Source organism: Vespula vulgaris, chromosome 9 (assembly GCF_905475345.1).
Source record: "Vespula vulgaris chromosome 9, iyVesVulg1.1, whole genome shotgun sequence".
In the NCBI taxonomy this organism is placed as follows: Eukaryota; Metazoa; Arthropoda; class Insecta; order Hymenoptera; family Vespidae; genus Vespula; species Vespula vulgaris.
The window spans coordinates 3111314-3134672 of NC_066594.1; the positions used below are offsets into that span (position 1 = coordinate 3111314).

At 25.3% G+C, this 23359-nt stretch overlaps 5 protein-coding genes across 8 annotated transcripts; 1 reads left to right on the top strand and 4 right to left on the bottom strand.

The window, feature by feature from the left end:
• Positions 1-308: 308 nt before the first annotated feature.
• Positions 309-3506, bottom strand: LOC127066465 (kinesin-like protein KIF18A). Its single transcript, XM_051000246.1, has 2 exons — positions 876-3506; positions 309-757 (listed from the first exon to the last, which is right to left on the bottom strand). The coding sequence occupies exons 1-2, from the start codon at positions 3497-3499 to the stop codon at positions 730-732; spliced, it is 2652 nt and encodes an 883-aa protein (XP_050856203.1). The 5' UTR covers positions 3500-3506; the 3' UTR covers positions 309-729.
• On the top strand, positions 1356-10134 carry LOC127066462 (interaptin). Of its 3 annotated transcripts, none has more exons than XM_051000242.1 (12): positions 1356-1479; positions 4145-4344; positions 4532-4620; positions 4774-4835; positions 4930-8138; positions 8218-8522; positions 8653-8834; positions 8962-9116; positions 9278-9367; positions 9455-9517; positions 9692-9811; positions 9986-10134. In XM_051000242.1, the coding sequence occupies exons 2-12, from the start codon at positions 4315-4317 to the stop codon at positions 10055-10057; spliced, it is 4377 nt and encodes a 1458-aa protein (XP_050856199.1). In that variant the 5' UTR covers positions 1356-1479; positions 4145-4314; the 3' UTR covers positions 10058-10134. The 3 variants fall into 3 exon arrangements, with proteins under 3 accessions (XP_050856199.1, XP_050856196.1, XP_050856200.1); XM_051000239.1 differs by lacking the exon at positions 1356-1479 and adding an exon at positions 3582-3649; XM_051000243.1 differs by lacking the exons at positions 1356-1479; positions 9455-9517 and adding an exon at positions 3582-3649.
• Positions 10135-10156: 22 nt separating this feature from the next.
• Positions 10157-18839, bottom strand: LOC127066463 (cohesin subunit SA-2). 2 transcript variants are annotated; one of them, XM_051000244.1, is made up of 20 exons: positions 18617-18838; positions 18271-18478; positions 18012-18178; positions 17764-17939; positions 17510-17683; positions 17236-17440; positions 16728-17057; positions 16056-16661; positions 15601-15943; positions 15281-15514; positions 15019-15211; positions 14708-14894; positions 14327-14631; positions 14010-14221; positions 13763-13929; positions 13625-13676; positions 11457-11492; positions 11112-11285; positions 10962-11046; positions 10157-10624 (listed from the first exon to the last, which is right to left on the bottom strand). In XM_051000244.1, exons 2-20 carry the CDS (start codon positions 18444-18446, stop codon positions 10607-10609), a joined length of 3840 nt encoding a protein of 1279 aa, XP_050856201.1. In that variant the 5' UTR covers positions 18447-18478; positions 18617-18838; the 3' UTR covers positions 10157-10606. The 2 variants fall into 2 exon arrangements, 1 of the variants encoding a protein (XP_050856201.1); XR_007782405.1 differs by lacking the exons at positions 10157-10624; positions 10962-11046; positions 11112-11285 and adding an exon at positions 12064-12354 and having other exon boundaries at positions 11474-11492; positions 18617-18839.
• A 405-nt stretch (positions 18840-19244) lies between these two features.
• On the bottom strand, positions 19245-21346 carry LOC127066469 (uncharacterized). The gene is made up of 2 exons (XM_051000252.1): positions 20595-21346; positions 19245-20473 (listed from the first exon to the last, which is right to left on the bottom strand). Exons 1-2 carry the CDS (start codon positions 20786-20788, stop codon positions 19342-19344), a joined length of 1326 nt encoding a protein of 441 aa, XP_050856209.1. The 5' UTR covers positions 20789-21346; the 3' UTR covers positions 19245-19341.
• Positions 21347-21733: 387 nt separating this feature from the next.
• LOC127066474 (receptor expression-enhancing protein 5-like) lies at positions 21734-23079 on the bottom strand. Its single transcript, XM_051000265.1, has 4 exons — positions 22846-23079; positions 22170-22402; positions 21925-22060; positions 21734-21858 (listed from the first exon to the last, which is right to left on the bottom strand). The coding sequence occupies exons 1-4, from the start codon at positions 22970-22972 to the stop codon at positions 21812-21814; spliced, it is 543 nt and encodes a 180-aa protein (XP_050856222.1). The 5' UTR covers positions 22973-23079; the 3' UTR covers positions 21734-21811.
• Between the last annotated feature and the right edge of the window lie 280 nt (positions 23080-23359).

A 23359-nucleotide genomic window follows, 5' to 3' on the forward strand; every position in this document is an offset into this window, starting at 1 on the left:
ATATCCTATATTGTCACACTCAAATGTCAACTCATAATAATATATTATTATATACAACTATTTTAATCAACATTAGGTAATTTATTGGATTGTACATTCATAAACTTTTACATTATTAATACTATGAAACTGCACATGATATATATATATAAGTATTATGAGATATGCATATAATGAAATATTAAAGCTATAATGTGCAACTTATGTAATAATAATCTACAAAATGATACCTTATTGTTAATACATTGAATGTGAAAAATAATATGTAAGCAGCATCAAATAATAAAATATTTTCTTTTAAAGTATGATAATGAACTATATTTCAGTCTTATTTCCGAATGTAATATTTGAATTTAATTATAGCAGCCGTTAATTAATTTTGCAGATAAATGATAATTATCTAATTCACTTTAAGAATTTCAAATTTGCTAGGTTACAAAAAAAATTGTTTTTATAAATTTAATAAAAGATGTTATTACGTATATTTAAAAAATATATAAATACAATATATGAAGCAGAATTAATATAAAAATTCTATTGATATGTCAAATTCATTGTCAATGAATTAAAAATTCTCTTATCATGTTACTATAATCATGTTTGTATTAAATTTCATTACCAACATAGTAAGCAGAAAATATATATGTATATCCATAAACAAATTTTGCTTTATTACATACATATAAAATTTACTTCAATGCACTAACTTTTTTGTAATTATTATTACAATCATGTTTTAGGTGGAGTTGATGTACATCTGTAAAAATAAAAATCACAATTATATTGGATTATATTGAAATTATATGACTATAAGTATCCATTAATATCTCTTTAACCATAAATAATTTTGAATATATTTCCAAAATATCACTTACTTCTGTCTTGGTTTTTGATAAGGATGTGTAGACCCAAGTCCACGTCTTTCTTTTGTTCTTACTAACTTTAACGGTACATCTCCTGATGTTATTTTAGATGGTTCTTTGAAGACACACGGCGATGCTTTAATCTTATCCACTTTTAAGTTATTTAGAATAGCAATACTTTTAGCACTCATAACAGAATGTTGCTTTTGTGTATGCTTGTTTTCTTTACCTGGTGATCCAACCATATGACTAAAAATTTTTTGTTTTTGAGACAATTTTTTAAATTGTTTTGAAGGCATTTTATTATTTGTATGATTTCTATCTGAAAGTACATGCTTCTTTGCTTTATTCTGTAAGGGTGATGAATTACTTAAATCATTTTTATTTATGTTTTGTATTGAGTTTTGTTCAGTATTTAACATTGAAATGGTTTCATTTTTTTCATCTAATGTAATGGTTGTATTTAGAACTTCTACTGTGTTTTCAGTTTCACAAGGATTTAAATTAAAAGTTGTACTTAAAACGTCCTGCGTACTTTGACCAGTTTGCTCTCCTTCACAAATAACTGATTCTGTAAATATTGGCACTTGATTATTAAGGGGATCTTTTAACTGAGGTACACTTAAACACGATAAGCTATAAAAATCTTTTTCTTCGTCAATCATTTCTGAATCAGACCATTTAATATTTCTAACACCTTCAAGTGATTTAATTAGTTGTTTAAATTCTTCTTTCATGTCCTTTGTCATTATCCCATATCCACACATCATACTATAATAACTTTGTAATGTTGGACTTATTAATTTAATTATACTACACATAGAATGTAATTCACATTGTTGTAAACTAGCGATTTTCTTAACATGTTCATACTGCTGTTGCATTATACATTTATCTATCTCTTGAACTTTAGTCGAATTTACATCTGCCAATTTTTCATTTATATTTTTAAATAAAATCTCTGCATTTATTTTTTGCATTTCTTCTTCTACTGCACATAATTCCTTCCAGATTCCTTCCATTTGTGTTTTCAAGGAACTCCTTTGTCGCTTAAAATAATCTAAAGATTTGTTTACTCTTGTTTTTCCACTTGCATTTTGTTCTTCAGGAGATAAAACATTTACAGCTGCTGTTAAATTATGTAGTCTTTGATCGGCAACCTTTTTATAATGCATCCTACAACATAAAATCTTGTCCGCACTTTCCAAAGATAACATCTTATCGCTTAATGATTTTTTCTTATTAAACAGATCTAATAATTTATTACTTATTTCTGATAAATTATCATCTATCTTCTCTATTACTTTGGTTTCCTTCGATTCAGGTGGTATTTGTACTAAACCACTTTCATAAGCCACTAACTGTTGCTTTAAGAAATTAATTTCTTTCTTTTGTTCCTCTACTATTTTAATATATCCAGATATATACATTTCACAAGATACAATGTTCTTCTTAATGCATGTCTTAATTTTCTTAGCTCTATTTGCATATCTAAGGGTGTTATAAGTATCTTCATAATTAATATTAGAAGGTGATATATTAGCTATCATGACAGTTTGGCAATTACCACCAAGAGAATCCTTCAATAGACGAGTGAGTTTTGAATCTCGATATGGTATATGCCTAACACCATCAGCTAAGTTATTAATACAATTTCCAAGTGCCAATAAGGATTTATTTATGTTGGCACCTTCTTTAAATCGAGCTCCTTTACATCCTGTAGCTGATGCTCTTTCGGATCCAGCTAAATCAATCATAGACAGTTTTACGTGTCTGATCTGACCATTCAACTTATTAGTAATTTGAATATAAACTTGAAAAACTGCATGACTTCGACTGCTTTCTTGATTTGCATCTGTAGGATGCTGAGTACGATTTTTATTACCCTTTGCTAATAAAGATAATAATTCTTCTGCATTTTGTATAGGAATAATTTTAAGTCCTGCTACAATAACTTCACACCTACTATCTTCTCGTAAATGCAATTGTTCGGACTTATGTAATAAATCTTGAACATTTTCATTATAAATTTCTAAATACGAAACACCTAAATTAAATTCATAATGTCTACTTTGACTTTCTATTTGAGAGAAAAGTTCTGCTACGGTACGATAAGTTATACCAGGATCATTTGTGCTACCTAGCATGGTATGAGTTTTTCCAGCACCCGTTGCACCATATGCAAATACAGAGCAATTGTAACCATTTAAAAGACTAGAGATTAAATCTTTTGTAGTACCTTCGAATATATCATTATTTGTAGAAGAATCACCAAAAATTTTATCAAAAATAAATTGTAACTCTTTGTTTTGTTTTTTTAGTAAATCACGACCTTTCTGTACAACACCTTGATAATAAAAAGGATTTTCTTTCTCCTTTGGGTCAAATATCAACATTTTGTCATCAAGAATGTTTACTATTGTCTTAGAATTAAGTTGTAACTCGTTAACATTATGTGGTCGAACTCGTACTATTACTTTAATATTTGTTTCAGATTTACTCTTGTTTTGCGATGATGGTGCGACGCTTACACTTGTACTTGCTTTTGACACATTTCCAGATAATCTTTTTTTTACAAATTTTCTTACTTTGTTCGGCGAAAATGCCTTAGTTTGATCTTTCTTATTATATACCATATTGATTAATTCAAGAAAAATTATTCTTAATAATCTAACACTTTTTCAATGATATTTCGTGCAAACGAAAAAATAATCTTCATTAACAGTTTGACTGCATCAATAATATTCGTCAATCCTTATACAAATTCCATTAATACTTTTAAAGAGGTAATATCTCTCTCTCTCTCTTTTTAACTGTTCTTTTCGAATTCTTCATTTAATTGCACTAATTATATAAAATATGTACTTAGTTTCACTCAATTTTTCATCATTGACTACCGTAAACCGTTAATACGATACGCTAAGCTTTAAAATTCAAATCTGTGCAGTGTTGCCAATCTTAAACTGTACCATCGAAAATATCTATATTACAAATTACTATAAAAATACCTGGTAATATTTTACTTGTATGCAGAAAATCAAGAAATTTTTTTCTTTTGAAATTAACAGCACTAAAAGAAATTAGTGGCTTATATTCGATGAAGAAACAGTGAAAGTTTCAAGAATTATTCTATAAATGACATTTAATTAAGAATCAATATAATGAACAAATATAAATCCTTTGCTATTTTTTATTACGTTAAATTTATTCAATTATAAAATTGCATTTTGTATATAAATAATAAACATTTAATTATAAAAGTCATCTTTAAAAATTCCTAGATTTTTATTACTTCCTGGAAAATCTGACCAATGATCATTAACTTCCGGTGAAGTAGAATTTAAGTAAGATTTTTGAAATTAAACGGATCTTGAGCATAGCGATAGAGATTGAACCAAACAAAACGGTTTTTGAAATTTAATTGAATGAAGTGGTATTTATATATTGAGTCATGGATTGGTTACATATTATTATTGAATGGGTAAGAAATTATCTTAAATTATCGATAAAAAATGAATTGTGATTTATATTTAATTTTACTATTATTATTTTTAACAATTATGTTTACATTTTTTACAAATTTAATAATTAAAAAGATTGTAACATTATTTGATCTTCTTTAATTGTATTCACTGTAGTTCTTAATTTACATTGTGCTTATGTTTCAGATTAATTGTTTAAATATATTGGAAACACCAATTAAGGAAATACAAGAATTACAAGAAAAACAGTTGTATGGAAAGTTGATTAGATCATTGTAAGTATGATGTGCAAGGCAAAAGTTATATACTTTGTTATATGATAAATTTTGCTGTATTAAAGTGTAAAATATATATTAATTGAGAGCTACAAAAGATGTTAAATATCAAACTGTTTTTATTTGTATATTAAATGGAATCATTGTTTATAGGTCTTTGAAAAAAGATATAAATGGGTCTAATGATAAAGATATCCTTGTCACATTTATTAAAGGTAAGTACATATATATATATCATAATCTTTTAAAAAAATATATATTCGCAAAATTTTAAAAATATTTTTTATATTAACATTATTTTCCACTTAGATGAATTTCCTGAATTCCAAATTAATAAAGATAAAAATCAAGAATATCCTGAAGATATATATATTATATCATTATTACTATCTTATGCATCTCAAAACGTCACTTTTCATCAACCAATGTGTACTAAGTTACAGCAAGAAACACAAATTAAAATCAAATCTTTTCTTGAAATGGTATTACCTTATGGAAAATCCATTTCTATTGAAATATTAAGAGATGTTATAATGCAATTAACAGACTTTGAGAGTAAAAGTATATTGGAAACACCAAATACACGATCTCTTAAAGAATTTTTTAGTTCTCCAGTAGTACGTTCCGCTCAAAGTCACAGAATACTAAATGAAAGAAATCGTGAATTAAGACTTTTAAAATCAGAATTAGAAGTGGAAAGATTTGAAAAAGCAGATCTTCAAGAAGATTTAAAAATTGAGCAAAACAAAGTACAGACTTTATTGAAACAATTAGAAGAAAAATCCGTAGAAATAAAAAGTTTAAAAGAAGAAAAAATAAAATTTGCATCTCCACGATCTTGTAAAAAAGGAAAGAGTGCATTGTATAATGAAGATTATTATAAACGAGAAATAAATAAATTGGAAAATCAATTGATCCAATATCAAGATAATATTATAAAATTGGAAGATCATAAAACTGCTATTGCAGAAAAATTAACATTTGTAGAGAAAAAAAATATAAGTCTTAATGATAAATGTAATGACTTAGAAAGATCCATAGAAGTATTAACAACAGAAATGGAATCAAAAAACAGAGAAATAGTAGATCTTAAAATTAATAATGAAGATTTACGTGCGCATTTAAGAAAATTAAATGGAACATCAATAGAGGACAGTTTTGAAGTTGAAGGCATTATGTCAGAACATTCTTTTTTAATGCCTTTAAATACAAGTGAAACTTTAAGTTCAGTAATTGACATTCAGCTTCAAGAAGCAAAAAATGAAAATACTTTATTAAAGACACAACTTAATCAGTTGAAGGATAAATTCGAAATGACCTCCAAAGAACATGAAAATGCTATGCAGTTAATTTCAACTTTGCAAAATGAAGTGAAAATATTAAATAATATACAAGTAGAATTAAGTAATGCTGAAAAAAAAATATTATCTTTAGAGGAAAGTAATAAAGCTTTACAAGATTATCAAATACTACTTAATAATCAATGTAAGAGTTTAGAAGATTTGTTAGTACATAAAGACGAACTTCTACTGCAAGGTGAAAAATATGAAAAAGAATTACATGAAAAAGTAGAAAATTTAAATAAAGCACTTCATGCTGAAACTGTAAAATCCTCTGATTTAAAGACTGCTCTGGTTAAAGCAGAATGCCTTGCAAAAGAGCATGACAGTATTTTAAAATTGATTGAATCTAAGGATAGTGAAATAAGTACTTTACATTTGAATATAAAAAACTTAAATGTGGAAAAAGATCGTTTGATCCATATACAAAAAGAAAGTGATAATAAGACAAAAGAGTCTATCATAAAATTAGAAACACAACTATTAAACAAACAACATTTGTTAGAGCAGTTGAACATAGAAATGAAATTAAAAGATGAAACAATAATGATATTACGAACGCAAGTAGATAAATTATCTAAAGAAACAATTGTATCAGAAATGAAAATGAAAGAAATTATTACAAATATTCAGAAAATAAAATCTATTCAGGATAATGTGTTAACAAAACAAGAAAAAATCTTAAAAGAAAAATTCCTACAATTAGAGCACCTACAAACTCAGTTTAATAAGGCAAAAAAAATGCTTTGTTTACAATTAGAAAATGAAAAATCATTAAAAATTAATTTAGAATGTAAACTTACTAACAAAGATATTATAATTTCTGATTTAGAAAATAAGATTAGTGAATTGCAAGAGTCTCTTAAGGTAAAAATTGATGAGCTTAATGTATATAAAGAATATCATAGTACTACAAATAAAAAAAATAAAGAAATTGTGAAAACATGCAAAGAATTAAAAGATCAAATTACAAAATCGAAGTGTACATTTTCACAACTTTTAGATTCTACACATGCATATGATAATATTATTGAGAATATATCAAATGCATCACAGACAAATGATGAAGATGAATTCAATGTTATATTAGATATAATTACCTTTGCTATAAATGATATGAAAGTAATTAAAGAAGACATATTATGTTTTTCTACAAAAAATAAAAATTTAGAGAAACTCATAGATGATCAAAACAAGATTATAAATAAAAATGCAGAAGTTCAAAATGAAAACACAGTCCTGAAGCAAAAGCTACATGATTTTGAAATATTAGAACAAAATTGTAAGAGTTGCATTCAAAATATCATTAAAGAAAAAGAAAAAGTACAAGAGATTTTATCAAAAATTATTTTATCATTGGGAAATTCGAATGACTCTTTTATTTCTTTAAAACAAAAATGGAGTCAAGCATTAAATGAATTTAATAATTTATCTATCATTAACAATCTTAAATGTCAGGATATAGAACAATTACAAACAAAGAAGAAAACTCTCCAAAAAATATTAAATGAATATGATATTAATCATCTTCAAACTATTAAATCAGTAGTTGATACTCTATGGAAAAAATTTTATATGGAGCAAAAATTAATGGACACTTATTTACAGTATTTAAATGATAATAAAAAAGGTTTCACCATTGAATGTAATATAGAAGAAAATGATGTCAAAGAGGAAGAAAAAATGAAAGAAGAACTAGAAAACATTGGTAATATGTGTAATGATATTATTAAATCTGAAAAAGAATTAGAAACTTTTATACATTCAATTAGTTCATATAAAAAGGATTGTGTAGCTGGGAAGGTTAAACAACAAAATGGTAGTGACAAAAAACTACAATTACAGATTGATCAGTTAACAAAAGAAAAAAAAGAAATCAAGAATAAATTAGATATAATGAGAGTAAGGAATGCAAAATTAGAAAGAACTTTGGAAGAACTAAGAATTGAAAATAAAAAAAATAAAGAAGGAACACATCTTAAATCTCAGCTGACTGACTTAGATGATCTGAAGAAGCAAATGGCACAGTTAAAGCAAGATAATTTATTATTACAAGAAGAAAGAAATAAATTACATAAAGAGTTACAAGAGTATGCTAAAAAGAAAATGTCTGAAATTCAATTAAAAGAAATTCATAGTAAATATGAAATGAAATTAGAAGAAATGAAGCAACAAATGGTAAGTTACTAATACACTTATTAAGTAATATTAGTTTTTGATTAGTATTATATACTTCTAAATATTGATTATTTCCTAGAAAATAGCTTATAATGAGCAAGTAATAAAACTGAACAAAGAACAAGAAAAAGCTATAGAACAAAAAGTAGAACAGTTACAGTCAAAATTAGAACAGCAGTGTCAGAAACATAAAGAGGAAATAACTATATATAAAACGCATGTCAACGAATTAAATTCACAGTTCTGGAATGTTGGAGAAAGATTATTAACTGCACAACAAGAAAAACAAGAAGTCCTGCAACAATTGAACGAACTTAAGATTAAACTACAGAATCAAATAGAACAAAAAACTACAAACTTTTCCATACATCATAGAACTATTAAGTAAGCTTAAAAAAAAAAAATAATATTTGGGAATTGATTATTTATCTGTTGTATCATTAGTAATATTTCATAAATCTTGACAATCAATTCATTTTTTTCAATTTTTAATAATCGTCATTTTTTTCATTAGATTAGAAAAACAAGAAATTCCTTCAGAAAATAGTATGCAAGAAAAAGCACATACACTTACAAAAGTATTGACAGAAGAAAATACATATGAAAAACGACATAGCGCGAGAAATATGCATGCTATGGTCAATGCTTTTAATGCAGAAGATGAAGAAGGAGAAGTTTTTGATAATATTTACTTAGGTAAAAAAGTAACTTTTTTAGAAATGATTATAATATTGCTGAATTGCATATAAACATTATAAAATAATGTTAGTTTTATATATATTTTTTTAGTATATAAATTTATCCATATATTAATTTTATACAGCGGATATGAAAGAAGGTCATGGTTTTCCTACAGCAGATTTTGATCGTCTATCTGCATTACAAATGAGAAATTCCCTTTGCAAACCACATTTGAAATCATCTTATCCAGCTGAAACACAATTTCAACCACTATTTTTTACTGAAGAAGAAATAAAAGTGAGTATTCTAAATGAAAATATATAAACATATTATTATAATATGTTCTTCTTTTATTTTGTGTTCTGTAACATATGCATAAATTTGTCTGTTAATGTATATTAGTTTTAAATGCTTAATCACATTCTTTTTATTGTACATATGGCTATGTCATTTTTCAGACGGGCTCAGTTTCAGAAGATGTATTTAATGATAGCCTTAGTCAAAGCCTCCTTCCTGAGCAAAAAACTAAAAGAAAAGATAGAACACAAGTAAGCATACTTCTTTTATTAATTTTTTTCATGTGATGTATTTTGTTTCGTCTTTGTTTGTGCAATTGTTTGATTGATATATTGTAGACGTCCTATAAAAAACCAGGTCCTCCAACACCTAGCAAAAATGGAGGTAGATTATCATTACATGTAAGCATATTTTTTTATAATCATGTTTTTATTGGCGAATTGATTAATCAATTTTTAATAATTATAAATAACTAAAAACGTTTTTGAGATTTTTTAATTATAAAAATAGTTACTGTTTTAATTTTTATAAATTTGTTTTATTATTAATTTATTTTATTATTATTTTAATTTTAGGGTAATGAATTAAGAAGTCCGAATTCAAGAATTTTGAAAGAACGAAATGCTGATAGAAGGGCTACAGCAACACCGCGTCGAAGTAAAGGAATATTATTTAATTTAAGGCGTCAAGATGAGGTAAAAAATGATATAAATTATCAAAATAAAAAAAAAGTTATAGTAATATTGAATACTTATTTATTATTTTAAATAATTTTTTTATGTAATGTAAATTACAATTACATATGTAATTAATATTTATCTTTAAACTATTGTAATTATTATGATATATAATAAGCAAATATTTAACAGAATTTTGCAGGTACGCCTAGAACACGGAAGCTAAGTAATATGTTTCGGAAGCAACGTACAACTTTGGATTAATAATAATAGACACAAATGTAAGAAAAGAAGCTAATTTTTAAGATAACTAAAACGGGCAAGAATGAAAATCAAGTAAGACGAATATATACATTCCGTATATTTTGTATTTTCTTTTTTGTTTCTTTTTTTTTTACAATGATGTACAAAATATGTGAATAGATTAATATAATATAGGTAGAACGATAATGATCATATATACTATTGATAAATTTGTCACTAATATTGAAAAAACTTTTATTTAGACAAATCATTAAATACTTTGGCAATAACAAGGATAGATTTAAGTTTTTTATCAAATATTTGTAAAATATAACATAATGATATTTATATAATGTCGTATGAACGAAATTTATATTATAGAAAAGTCAGTCAGTATTTAGAAATCGTATAACAAAAATTATTAACGATTTTTTTTAAAGAGATACATAGTTTGTTAACTACTTGCATTTAAAAAGGGTCCCCATGTATAGCATGCCCTCATGCGTGTACACATACGTATGTATGTAGTTTTGAATTTATATATTGATGTGTATTTCTTAATTCATCCGTTTATTCCGAATCAGATTCCTATATAATAAATAATTACAGTATGTCAAAATCTTAAATATCGAAATTATTTTAATTAATAATATATATCATGTAAAGAGATATACTATATATCAAATAATCTTATATAAATGTATTGAATAATTTATATAATTATTTTTTTTTTATCAAAAATAATAAATTAAAACGCATATAAAAGTATAAACATAACTTTAACTATCATCAAAATATTCATGTAAATAGATCTTCTTATGAAATCAATAGTATAATAATATCATTAATAAATAAATAAGATATGTATATAAAATATTAAATAAGATTGCAATATGTCATAATTATAAATATATTTTTTACTCACCATATACTGACCCTCAATATAGCGGCCCGAATTTCTAGACGTTCTTCGTAATTCTCTTGGTTCGGAATGCTCCTGATTTCGCCTCCTTTTAAAGAAATAAAAAAAAAATTGAAAATAAATTACAATTTTTAAATCAGAGTATTTACTCACGGCCTCGATTGTATTTGCAAAGTTTTGAGACGAGTATCTATATCTTGCGAAGGACTTGTTGATACGTCTTCTGCCATGGATGCTGGAGACGTTTGTATTAATCCCGATTCTGTAGACTCATAATATGTATTTGATTTAGGACCACGTGTTATCGAAATTTTTGTAACTGGTAATCTGAAAGAATATAAATAAAATTTGAATAAAATTAATAAAAACTTAATAATTGATGTAAAAACATAACATTGTATATCGTTATATATCATTTATATTACAAATAAATGATTGACACAAATATATCATTCAGATTTATTTTTATTGTAAATAACTTGAAAAAATTCTACTTACTGACTTTTCCGTGGACCACGTTTTTTCTTGTGTTTGCTGAAAGATAATTCATAATGATCAAAATAGATTATGCTTATATGATATCGAAATAAAGGGACAAAAATTTAATATCGATATTACTGATAAATTATTAAATATTTTCTATTTAATAATAAAACAGATCTACGTAAATTTTACATTATGTATATGTATATGTATATGTTATGTATATGTATGTGTATATATATATATATATATACACACACGTGTATGTATCTATATATATATATAAAAATTAACATTTATGTTACTTACAGAATTAACCCAAGAAGTAAAACAAAATATGTGTAAGGTAACGATTATAGAGAACGGCGTGTTGTACATATCTGAAACTATTCCAATTTAGGAAATGTGAAACAATGGGTTAATTCTGTCACATTTCCCATATGATTTATTAAATTTGAAAAATGCATAGCATGCTCGTTAATGTCAATTTCCAATTGCATAAACACAGGATTTGGGAACTCTGGGAATAGAAGGTCTCGTTTAAATTAATATTACATATGTTTTGTATCTATCACCAATTTGTATTATTGATATATAAACAGGATACAAAGTTTAAACTTACTTGGTTTTAAATACGTATGTTGGATAAGAATACACACATCGTTCTCTATGTACTATTTTTTCACTTTGTCCAAAAATATTATAATTCACTATTATTTTTCTTCTGTTGTTGTTATCTTAATTCTAATTTAAATGTTGATTTTTTTATATAAATTGAATCTAAAGCAGGCACCAGGTATAATTAATGTCATCAAATTCTTATATAATTTTTGCCCCTTATATATATATTAACACATATTTTATTTTATATTATTTAAAATTGTAATTGTAGGTCGCTTAACAATCAGGTAGCCTGCAACAAGCAGTTTATCAAAGATTACTACCCATGCAAGAGAATACTAACTATCATAATACTAGTTTAGTTAGAATCAAGCAAAAACAAGCAATTGCAAATATAAATAATAACTTCTTTCAGATATTTTTAACAAAATTTGATTAGATGAAAGATCACTTGTTCAAATTACAAGCAAATACTCAATAATTCAAATCGTAATAGTTAAATATATAATTTTTCATAAGGCAAGTATTTCAAATTGAGTAATTAACAAGTGGAATTAATTGATTTAGTATCAGATTCAAATTTATTTTATTCATATTTTAGATTCATATAGATTTATATGTGATTTTTATGTTCAGTGCACATAAATTAATAAATCTTCTGTCCTATTGCATACATTGTGCTCACTGATTCAAATATATTTTATTTATGTACACATATTTTTAACATTAAACAATAATTATATATTATATATAAAATGAAAATATAATTTATATTCAAAATAGTAAATCTCGTATGAAAAAACGATTATGTATCTATTAAATCATATTCAAGAACAAAATTAAATAGTAAATAAATAAAATAGATAAATTTTATTTATAAAAAATTATTATAAAGCTTTTTTCAAATAATTTTGTCGTGAAAATTATTTATAAAAATTTACTATAATGAATATAAATGATAAATAAAATTTATACAGATGTATAATCTGCATCTATTTTATAAATACGTATTTTTATAGATATGTATTTATAAATATGTATACATACATATACATAGACATATATACATATACATACATACGTACATACATACATACATACATACACACATTATATATAAAGTAGTTAGGCATATTTAGTAAAACAGCACATTCAAAATGTTTGGAGATATAATAAAGCATCAATAAATACAAAAATAGCAAAATTAAAAATAAAGTAAAATGATTATGTATATTTACATTCAATTATATAATTTCATGTGATTAAAATAATAATGCAGAAGGAAAATGCACCATAACTAAATGCTATTTGCCTTTGCAATAATACTATTTAATTATGTTAATTAATCAGTATATTAAAAAAGCTGTTAAATGAATAGTGTTAGCCTTTTTATTGCAATGGTGATTTAACAAGATTAAGAAAATTCATGGAAGGTTACTATTTTATTAAAAAAAAAGCGATTGGTTGCATTTGCATTCGATTCTACATTATTAATAATTACAATAGGAAGAGATAAAAAAAATGCTTAAATTTAAAACAGATCTTAGATACACCTAACTTACCCTGAAAATTCATGATCGGAACCTTCATCGGCTTCATCCGCATCTTCTTCCTCTGCAAAATAAATAATATTGCATATATTACCCATCTATTAAAAGTATATATAATATATATCTTAAAAATATAAAATTTTAACTAACCGGCTAAATGATCCTTTTTACGTCTTGTATATGCTCGTTTACTTGTTACTGGAACTTGATCAGTCTCTCCATGCAACAGACTATTTCTATATAAAAGTAATGGCTGCCAATCTTCTCCTCGTGAAGAAGGCATACCAGCTTGTAATCTTCTATCTAAGAAATTTAATCTGAAAAGAACATAATATTAGATCAATCAATGAAAAAACAAATATTTTATAACAAATAACATGCTACAAATAATACTTACACAACGCGTTTATCCTGTTTTAATAGTTTGTTTGTAAATTCCGATAAAATTTCTAAGAAAGAAAGATTGGGTGGTGGACCAGTTGGATCTTGCTCTATACCATCTGGAGGAGTAATAGCAAATAAAACTCCTGCTCTGTGTAACGCTGTAATTGCTTCGCGATTTTTCACAGCATCCAAACCAAATGATAAAGCAAATCGTTTAGCTAATTCCTAAAAGTTTCAAATGTAATTTAATTATTATGCTATATGTTAATGTATGTTAAAATAAAAAATTTTTTTTGGATTTATTATATTTCTTAATGGTATAAAACAAACCTTAATTGCGATAAATTCCTCACTATTTCTATTAACTTTGCCCTTTTCCATAACGATTTCATTATATAAAATATTTAAGCTGTGCTGCATTGTTAAAGCACAATTCGTTTTATTAATATCTCTAGCTTTACCTAAGGTAGTTTTTATTATATCTCCATAATCATTATAATATTTTACATAATGCTTAAATACATCAGCTGCTGCTTTTGTTGGAATCATATTATAGACAATAAGTTTACAATAACCAGCTAGAAAATTTCGTCGTTTATGTAATTCTTCGATCTTTGAATGCTCATCATGTTCATCTATAATTATAACAAAAATTATTTTTTTAAATTCAAGGAAGTTATATATTCTTTAGTAATATAAATAAATAGTCACCATCTTCCTCTTCACAAAAAACATATTCTTGTATAAATCGATTAAGCATGTTTTGCATTGCTTGGTCAGGTTCATATACTAATTGAGACATTAATATATTAGGATGAGTAGCTAACTGATTACAAAATACTACTAGTAAATCACATATCGTATTATACGCTTCCTCTCTTAGAATTGGCGGCGTTGGCTGTCCAATATTAATTTATTATTATTATTATTATTATTATTATTATTATTATTATTATTATTATTATTATTATATTTGCTAGTTTTTCTAGTAATTAAATATTATATGTGTATAATAAACTTACCACTGTGCCATTATCACTACTAACAAAATGACGCATAGAAGCCATAAATGAATGTAGGCGTTCCTTCAATTGACGACATTCATCTTCTCCACGATTTCCTGAATCTGCAGCTTCCATCAAATGATGTTGACCCCATAAGATAGCGAAGAAACATGCACTAATACAATACTTCACAGCTTCATGAGGTAAACACCTGAAAAAAGTGGAACTTTTTATAAAATCAAACATTATCTACTGGTTAAATATAACAAAAAAATAATACTTTGAAGGATCTTTTGCATCTTCAATGTCTTTGTATAAAGAATCCCATATTCCCCAAGGGTTCATGTTATGACAAGAATAAAATATAGATACTTTTTTTAATGATTGAACAACGTTGAAGATTTCATCTTCATCTGGTTCTTCATCTCCTTCTATTAAATTTCTATATTCATCTATTGCCTCTTTATACTTATTTACAATAGAATCAATTAAAGTTGAGCGTGCCACGTCACATCTATAAAATTTTTTTTCAAAATTCAATTGTTATTTCAATGTGTTGTTTTGTTATAAAATATAAAATTCTTTAATCAGTAAATGTACCTTGTGAAGATTGCATGACCATCTACACACATATTTTCTAAAGTTTTAGCTGCAGTATCAAGAACTTCGGTATCGTGTATTTTTTCAACAATTGTATGAATTTTGGTTAATAAAGAATCTAAATTTTGCTCTTGACGTGATTTTGTATAAATATCTAAATCAAAATATTGTGGAATAGCAAGCAGATTTGCTAATTTTTCTGGATCTGCTCTATATTTATCAAGTAGATGTGGCAATGTTTGGATAAAGTGTTCTGTTAACCGTTGTTTGTCATCATGCACTTGTTTCAATTCTTTTACAGATAAAATCTTACGTGTTGGACCACGTCCAACAGGTGCTTCTCCTATTTTTATAGAAGTAATTATTATTAATTATGAAATATAAATTTATAATTAACATATTAAAAGATATATAATTAAATATATTAGAAGATAAATTATATAATTGTATCTAACCTGTTGCTGCTTGTTTTATACAACAAACCATTAATTCAATAAGAGATGTTTCTTTCTGATTATCTAATGCTTCTTCCTCAGGACCAGCTTCTTCTAACAACAAATCTGTCATACATTCCCAATCTTTCATCATTTGATTAGTTTCAATTAAAGAATCAACTAGATATGCTCCATGTTCATGAAGTTCAGATTCAATAAAAAATAGTACAAGATCACGTATCAATGGAGTGTTTGGTAAACGTTTCTTGCCACGTTTTGTTTTTACCCCAGCAATGGCTTCATCGTCCGGTCTGAACAAACGTTCATTTAAAAATTCTCCTGCTGCTTGTGCAACAGCACGATGAGATGAGTAAACAAGTTCATAGACATGTTCACAATCTTTATCTGTAAGAATTTCTCTATGATGTTTCAAAATAGATATAACTAATTTCACAGCTTGCACTGCTACATCATATTCCTTATCCAATGTCATAGCAACAATTCTATCTTTAAATTTACTAGTGAATAATTCAAGTTTTGTTTTCAACTCTTCAGAAGCATATAAAGGTTGCAATGCTTGAAGACATTTTAATCGAACTTCCCCAACTTTATCATGTAACGTCCAACCTAAAAATTAAATATAAAGATTAGATATTTAAAAATATTAATGAATTATACTCAATTTCTACTAACCAATGTATTTTAAGTATGAATCATCCAAAAAATTTTGATGAAATTTTTTCATCCAAACTCCAATCTCTGCCATGCAAATTGCTCGTATTTCTGGTAAAGTATCTCTATATCTATGTACAAATACGGACTTAAACATATATGTAAGCATATTTTTTATCTCATCCATATTCTCTTCTAATTCTTTTCGTTTAGCCATTAAGGATTCAAGTCTATCTGCTGCTCTTTTTTCTCGTGCCTTCTGTCTCTCTGCTTCATACTGTCGCTGAGTATTATCCAAATTTATTGAGACAGTTAAAGCAACATCTACTAGAGCAGTCATTAGTTTCATAGCTAAGCATATATAAAATTATAATTAATATACATAAATATATATGACATTGAATTGATCTCATAGATACATTTTTTATAAATATTAAGGATGTGTGAATATGTGCTGAGGCTATACATAATTATATTATCATATAAGAGATTTATTATTGAGATAAATATATATTAAAGCTATACATACCAGCAAGTGTAGCTGTGTGTCTAAATGCTCTTACTTGTGAGTCAGATAAACCTGTTAATAATGAAATAACATTGTCCATCAAAAATTGATCATAAATGATAGAGTATTGACACTGTCGAACTAATATTTGTACAAATTCACAGAAATTTGCACGAAATTTTTTCCATTGTTGTCCAGTCATAATTAATGGATACTCTCCACTTTCCTATAATAAATTATATATACATTAATAATAATTTGGTAAAAAATAATAATAATATATAAAGATATATACTTCATCAAACTCTTCAGTCATTTTACGTATTATTGCTACATGCTCCATAGTTGCTTGCATTTCTGAAGTAATACGTCCTTTGCAACCACTTGCATTAATAAAAAATTGCATTAACATAAGAAGTGCATTTTCTCTATTACTTTTATATTTTTCTATCCAATCATCCACAATGGTCTACCAACAAAATATTTTGTTAAACAAATATTCCACACACTACCCTTTTTATATTAATAATTAATTTGTAAATAACATACAGTAAGAGACGAACGGTTATTCCTTATAACATAATAAAGACTAGCTTCATCCTCTAAACTGTGAGAATGATGTATACGTCTTCCACGGCCACGTCCACTTCCTCGACCTCTATTAGTAGTTGTTGGAATAAAATCTGTGTCAATTTCCTTATATTTTGGTTGTTGTATAGAGCCTCCTTAAAATATAAAATAAAACTTAATTATTATCATATTATTTATAACTAATTCTTTTAAGATTACAAATATACCTCGTAATCTGGCACGTGTATTCCTTGTAATTCTCATATTAGCAGGTGTTGCAGGTGTCATTGGTTGTTCAAATTGTACTTGATTATCAAAATTAGTAGATTGTTCTTGATATTGCTGTTGCGATGTACCAGGAGAACTATAACTTTCAGAAGAGTAATGTTCAGGCCTAGAAGAATATAACATATAAAACAAAGATATCATTGTAAAAATACTATTGGCATATTTATATTATTTGGACAATTATAAACGGATATTTACGTAGGATTATGAACAGGTGTTTGAGATACATTATTATAAGATGTATATGAAGAATATGATTCATTTGCATCAGCTGTATTATCATTTGATGGAGTCATGGGTGTCATAGGTGCCTCATATTCTGGAGGTACCGGATCATCCATACGTATTCTTTTACCACCTCTTCTATGCATCATTATGATAATTCTTATATCTTTTTACAACGAATCTTAAACGAAATTAATATACAAAATATAGATGTGCGATATATAATTAATATACAAGATAAATTTTTTAATTAATAATATGTATATATAAATTAATTTACTACACAACAATTATAAATTATAAACATAACATTTCAAACCTGTATGAAGTCCCCGAATCATCCGAAAACTTCCAAATGTTTGAAATTTCTTCAACTACTAAGACAACTTATATAAATACAGTTATTTTTATAAAATTACTGTAGTATATTTTAAATAAAATAATTTTTAAATGTTATTGTTAACTATAAAACTCATATTTAATGTCATATATGCGTATGTATATATTTTGATATTTGACTTGATATGACTCAAGAACTCAAATGCGCATGAGCAGTTATGATACTAGATGGGAAAAAATAGAGTGCAGTAGTTACCTATCTTGATTGGCTGATTTTAAACTTTACCAAAAAGTGATAAACTAATTGCACGAACGTATAAAATGATGAAAGATAAAATAATATTGAGTGAATTATAAAGTATAAACTATTTTATATAAAACGAAAAAATCATCTATTGTTAATTTTATCATCTGATATTTAAATATTTACCTCAATATCAAAGATTTTTAAATAAAAATTTCCAAACGGATTTCTACTAGTTCATATTTTATTATTATATTTATCAATAATTAATAATTTACTATAAATATAAAATATACTTATAAAAAAAATCTACAATTAATCGATTTTCAAGCTCATCTTTGAACCTAAATAATAGATGAAGGTATTATGATTCTAATAAGTAATTAATTATATATTTGTATCTTCTTACATAAACATATAAATAGACATATTACACACACACCTATCTATTTATATTATCTTTAATTTCTGACACCTGGTACTCTATATAAAAACTCTCCATCATCATCGTAATAACAATCAGAAATTCTGTAAGTTTTGCCTTTTTGGTATATTCTTTGTGGAATTTGTATTGGTTGTGAATATACTTCATGTTCTTCTATTTTTTTGTTCCATACCTTCACATAAGTGTCTAATTTAGTATCAATTTTGTCTGTAGAAACAAGCTGGGAAAGTTCACTTTTTTTTAAAGAAGTCAGTGTTTTTTCTTGGTTTGATATTTCAGAATTTGAAAAATTCAATTCTTTTTTTTCTTCTTCCTCTTCTAATACTTTCATATGTTTTGATTTTACAACATTGTCATTAATATCTGAAGATGCATTGTCAAGTTTTTTAAGTTGATTTTTATAAGCATTTAGTAATGTAATGCCTTTTTCTGGACACTTTGCATAAATTCTTGTAAGTTCCTTCTTTGCAAACTCATTAAAAGTAATTTTTTTTTTAAATGAGTCTAGATTATATTTGATTAATGCTACATTATTTTTATGCAATATTTCTTTTTTCATAAGATTTCCTTTATCAAGGATATTTTTTGAAATAGTATTATCATTAATAGTATTATTTGAAAGATTTGTATCTGTAATTGCTTCTGTACTACTTTGCAATATTTTGTTATTACATTGATCATTTCTATTCTGATCTAAATAACTTTGTACAATATTTGTAAAAAAAGTACTTTTTGGTTTTGGAAGTTCAGATTTTGGTGGTATTAACTTTTCTGCTAAAACATGCCTGTTAGACAAATTAATTGTTCTATCTTTAAATTTTAATAGGTGTTCTCGTAAGAGAGGACTGACAGGTAATTTTCCTGTCTGAAATAGTTTCCAATTATTAATAACAGTAGCATCATATCGCAAAATTCGTTCTACTGATTTATAAGACCAATTTGACTTCAAAATTTTTTTAATAGTATCAGGTAAAGCTGGAAAACTTTTACTTAACATTTCTACCGTCCATTCTTCAGGATTGCTTTGATGCAGTTTCAATATTTGATCTTTTTCAACTGATGTAAGAAAGTTAGGATCTTTGTCTTTTTTAAAATATTTTGTTGCAACAATCTGATTCTTAAGTAATCGTTTAGACTTTATTACTTCCCTAAAAATTATATTGATATTATTACATGATACAAATGAATATATATTATTCAATCCTCAAGAAATTCTAAACATATATATAATAATTTAATATAACTTAGAATATCTATGAGATAATTTACCGCTCATAATCTTCATGAAATTTCTCAGCATTCATGAATTCTGCTTCAAATTCATCTAAATCATGAGAATCCAATTCTTCGAGGTTAACTTCTGATTTAGTACTTTCTAATATCTTTAATTTACCTCGAATACCAACATTTTTTCTACTGTATGCTCTACGAGATATATATGATACTGTTCTGAATATATTCATTATAAAATATTTTTACTTAATTATATATTTTATTTTTAAATGCATTCAACATTATTCGGATGTATACAATCTTCGTCCATTTTGATTTAATATATGAAATAATATTATATCCAACCATTAAATAGGTTAGGACAAGAGTATTTTCAGGTTAAAAATAATATTATCTCATAAAAACAAATAGACACACATTAAGTAACCAATTTTATAAATCTTGTAAACACGGAAGTGATTGTAATTATTAATAGTAGTAATGATCAATAATTTTTCAACAGTATTAGACGCATATCTTACTACTCAAATTAAAGAATCTTAATTAATACATATATATAATTGCATACGATCCTCCGAACATTTACGAATTGATTGAATTATCAATATTTAATGTTTGATCGACGTAATTTTTTGAAATAATTTAGATACAAAAATGAATTTTTTTTATATTATATTTAAAATACAAAAAAGAAATAAGTTACAATTTTTAGATTTAATGGAAGAGCTAATCAGGTAAAAACATTATTTAATAGATCAATGTAGGATACAAGGTAATAAGGATGTGTAGTATCTATATACATATTTCATTATAAAAGATGACAATTACATATTATGATAGATACCTGGTATAACTATAAAAATAATCTATTACTTTTTTACATGTTTTTTCATGACTATTACATGATCGTATTAAAGGTACATGTAGATAAAAAACAATTTTTACTCATAAATGTTACACTTAAAAACATTTAAAGGCAATTGTAATACAAGTTTTTGAAATACTACATTTATTTTTGAGCTTATCTGTCATAATCGACAATAAAAATAAAATTTCAAATTTAAGAAATATTTGATTGTAGATTAGAAATATCCTAAAAATGATTTCCACCCTAAGAATATTATAAAAATTTCAAACAGCACCTTAATTCATGGGTATAATATGATTATAAAATGCTCAATGTAATTTTTGCTTTATATCAAGTTTGGTAATTTCAAGATAAAAACAAAAACATTATGATACAAATGCTACTGTTATTCTCGTTTCTCTGCTAGAATTGCATCTACTGCAATTTTTAATGCTGAAATCAAATTATTTAATAAGTAAGTAAATGTATTCAATTTTTTACTTTACATTAAATAATTACCACGTTCATGATTAGTAGATAGAAATTTGTCCACACGAGAATGATATCGCAAAAATTTGGGGCGTATAATACGTTCATAAATAATCAAAGAACCATTATATTCCATTGGTGCCATCAACCATATATAGAAGATACACTAGAAAAATAACATAGATTTTTCCACCTTATTTAATTTTACTCCATCATAATTTTAATTTTATTTAATTTATTTAAAAAAGATAGAATACTTATAACTGCAATTATACCTTTAATAACCAATAAAAAGGAAGCCAACGTACAATAAATTCTGAAAAGAATTCAATGATAGTAAAGACAGCAAATACAATCCAATAAGTTAGCCATTTTGAATCATCTTCCTTCATAGGACTTTCTAAAGCTTTCATTGAACAATATGCAGGATAAATAAAACCAATAATATTACATATTAGCTGTTGTCCAACTCCAATTAGCAAATATAATGAGAATATAACTATAAATCCTAAAAAATAAATTGAAATTATTTAGATAATTTTACATATATATATATATGATTAATTTATTATATATACTTAATTACTTTTATTTATATAGTTTTTCTTGAATATATATATATATATGAATATATAAAAATAAATTAAGGTAATAATATAATATATATATATATATAATATAATCAATCAATAAATACAGGCAACCCCTTCTCCAGATTATTTTTCATTATAGATTTTTTTATTAAAATTTAATAGCAGATATTATAAAACGAAAAAAGAAAAATAAAACTATATGTTTATTTTTAATATTGATAAAATATGATAAACAAATTTTTTTTCCTGTAATTATAAATTGATATATGAATTGTATCTTTATTATATAAAATATATGAAAATAATTCGTATAGAAAAGATCATTAAAAAGATAATTAATATAACTTTATTTACATACCAACAAATATGTATAGTCGATTGACTCCAGTTTTTTCTTCAGCAAATGCAAACAGCTTCGCCCATGGTTTGTTTTCATCCTTCAACGTTTTTTCTATAGATTCTTTTATAACTTCTATCCTTGACATTGTTAATTTAATGAAAAATACAATTTTTTTTTATCTAAACAGTTGTAAATTGACCGTTATCTCCAGTAGACAAAACTTGGTAAACTGGTAAACTGTCCAAAACAGTGCTTCCAATCGTAACACAAAAAATTTCCTATTAGTTAATTTGAAATTTTCTCCTTTTACCTATTAGTCCCTAGAAAATTTGAAATATTAATTTTTTATTATAAGATTTTTAGTCTAAAATATCAATTTTTTGTAAAATTGTTATATTTTTTGTATAAAAATAAAGATTAATAATTTACATTTAGAGGGACGCTTTTTTTTATGTTTTTTTCTATATTTTATTTCAAGAAGGAAAATACAAAGTATAAAGATGGCGCTCCTCCGAATGATAAGCAACGTAAC

What these genes read in the sequence shown, in the direction of transcription:
- LOC127066465 (XM_051000246.1), bottom strand. Translation starts at nt 3,499, where the DNA reads ATGGTATATAATAAGAAAGATCAAACTAAGGCATTTTCGCCGAACAAA. An exon ending in TATCAAAAACCAAGACAGAA is followed by an intron (nt 758 to 875) that starts GTAAGTGATATT and finishes TTATTTTTACAG; the next exon opens with ATGTACATCAACTCCACCTA.
- LOC127066462 (XM_051000242.1), top strand. Translation starts at nt 4,315, where the DNA reads ATGGATTGGTTACATATTATTATTGAATGG. An exon ending in TACATATTATTATTGAATGG is followed by an intron (nt 4,345 to 4,531) that starts GTAAGAAATTAT and finishes CTTATGTTTCAG; the next exon opens with ATTAATTGTTTAAATATATT. An exon ending in CCTTGTCACATTTATTAAAG is followed by an intron (nt 4,836 to 4,929) that starts GTAAGTACATAT and finishes TTTTCCACTTAG; the next exon opens with ATGAATTTCCTGAATTCCAA.
- LOC127066463 (XM_051000244.1), bottom strand. Translation starts at nt 18,446, where the DNA reads ATGATGCATAGAAGAGGTGGTAAAAGAATACGTATGGATGATCCGGTA. An exon ending in TAAAAAGGATCATTTAGCCG is followed by an intron (nt 13,677 to 13,762) that starts GTTAGTTAAAAT and finishes TTTATTTTGCAG; the next exon opens with AGGAAGAAGATGCGGATGAA. An exon ending in TCCGATCATGAATTTTCAGG is followed by an intron (nt 11,493 to 13,624) that starts GTAAGTTAGGTG and finishes ATTATCTTTCAG; the next exon opens with CAAACACAAGAAAAAACGTG.
- LOC127066469 (XM_051000252.1), bottom strand. Translation starts at nt 20,788, where the DNA reads ATGAATATATTCAGAACAGTATCATATATATCTCGTAGAGCATACAGT. An exon ending in TTTCATGAAGATTATGAGCG is followed by an intron (nt 20,474 to 20,594) that starts GTAAATTATCTC and finishes TATAATTTTTAG; the next exon opens with GGAAGTAATAAAGTCTAAAC.
- LOC127066474 (XM_051000265.1), bottom strand. Translation starts at nt 22,972, where the DNA reads ATGTCAAGGATAGAAGTTATAAAAGAATCTATAGAAAAAACGTTGAAG. An exon ending in TCGACTATACATATTTGTTG is followed by an intron (nt 22,403 to 22,845) that starts GTATGTAAATAA and finishes TTTATTTTTTAG; the next exon opens with GATTTATAGTTATATTCTCA. An exon ending in CTTTTTATTGGTTATTAAAG is followed by an intron (nt 22,061 to 22,169) that starts GTATAATTGCAG and finishes TTATTTTTCTAG; the next exon opens with TGTATCTTCTATATATGGTT.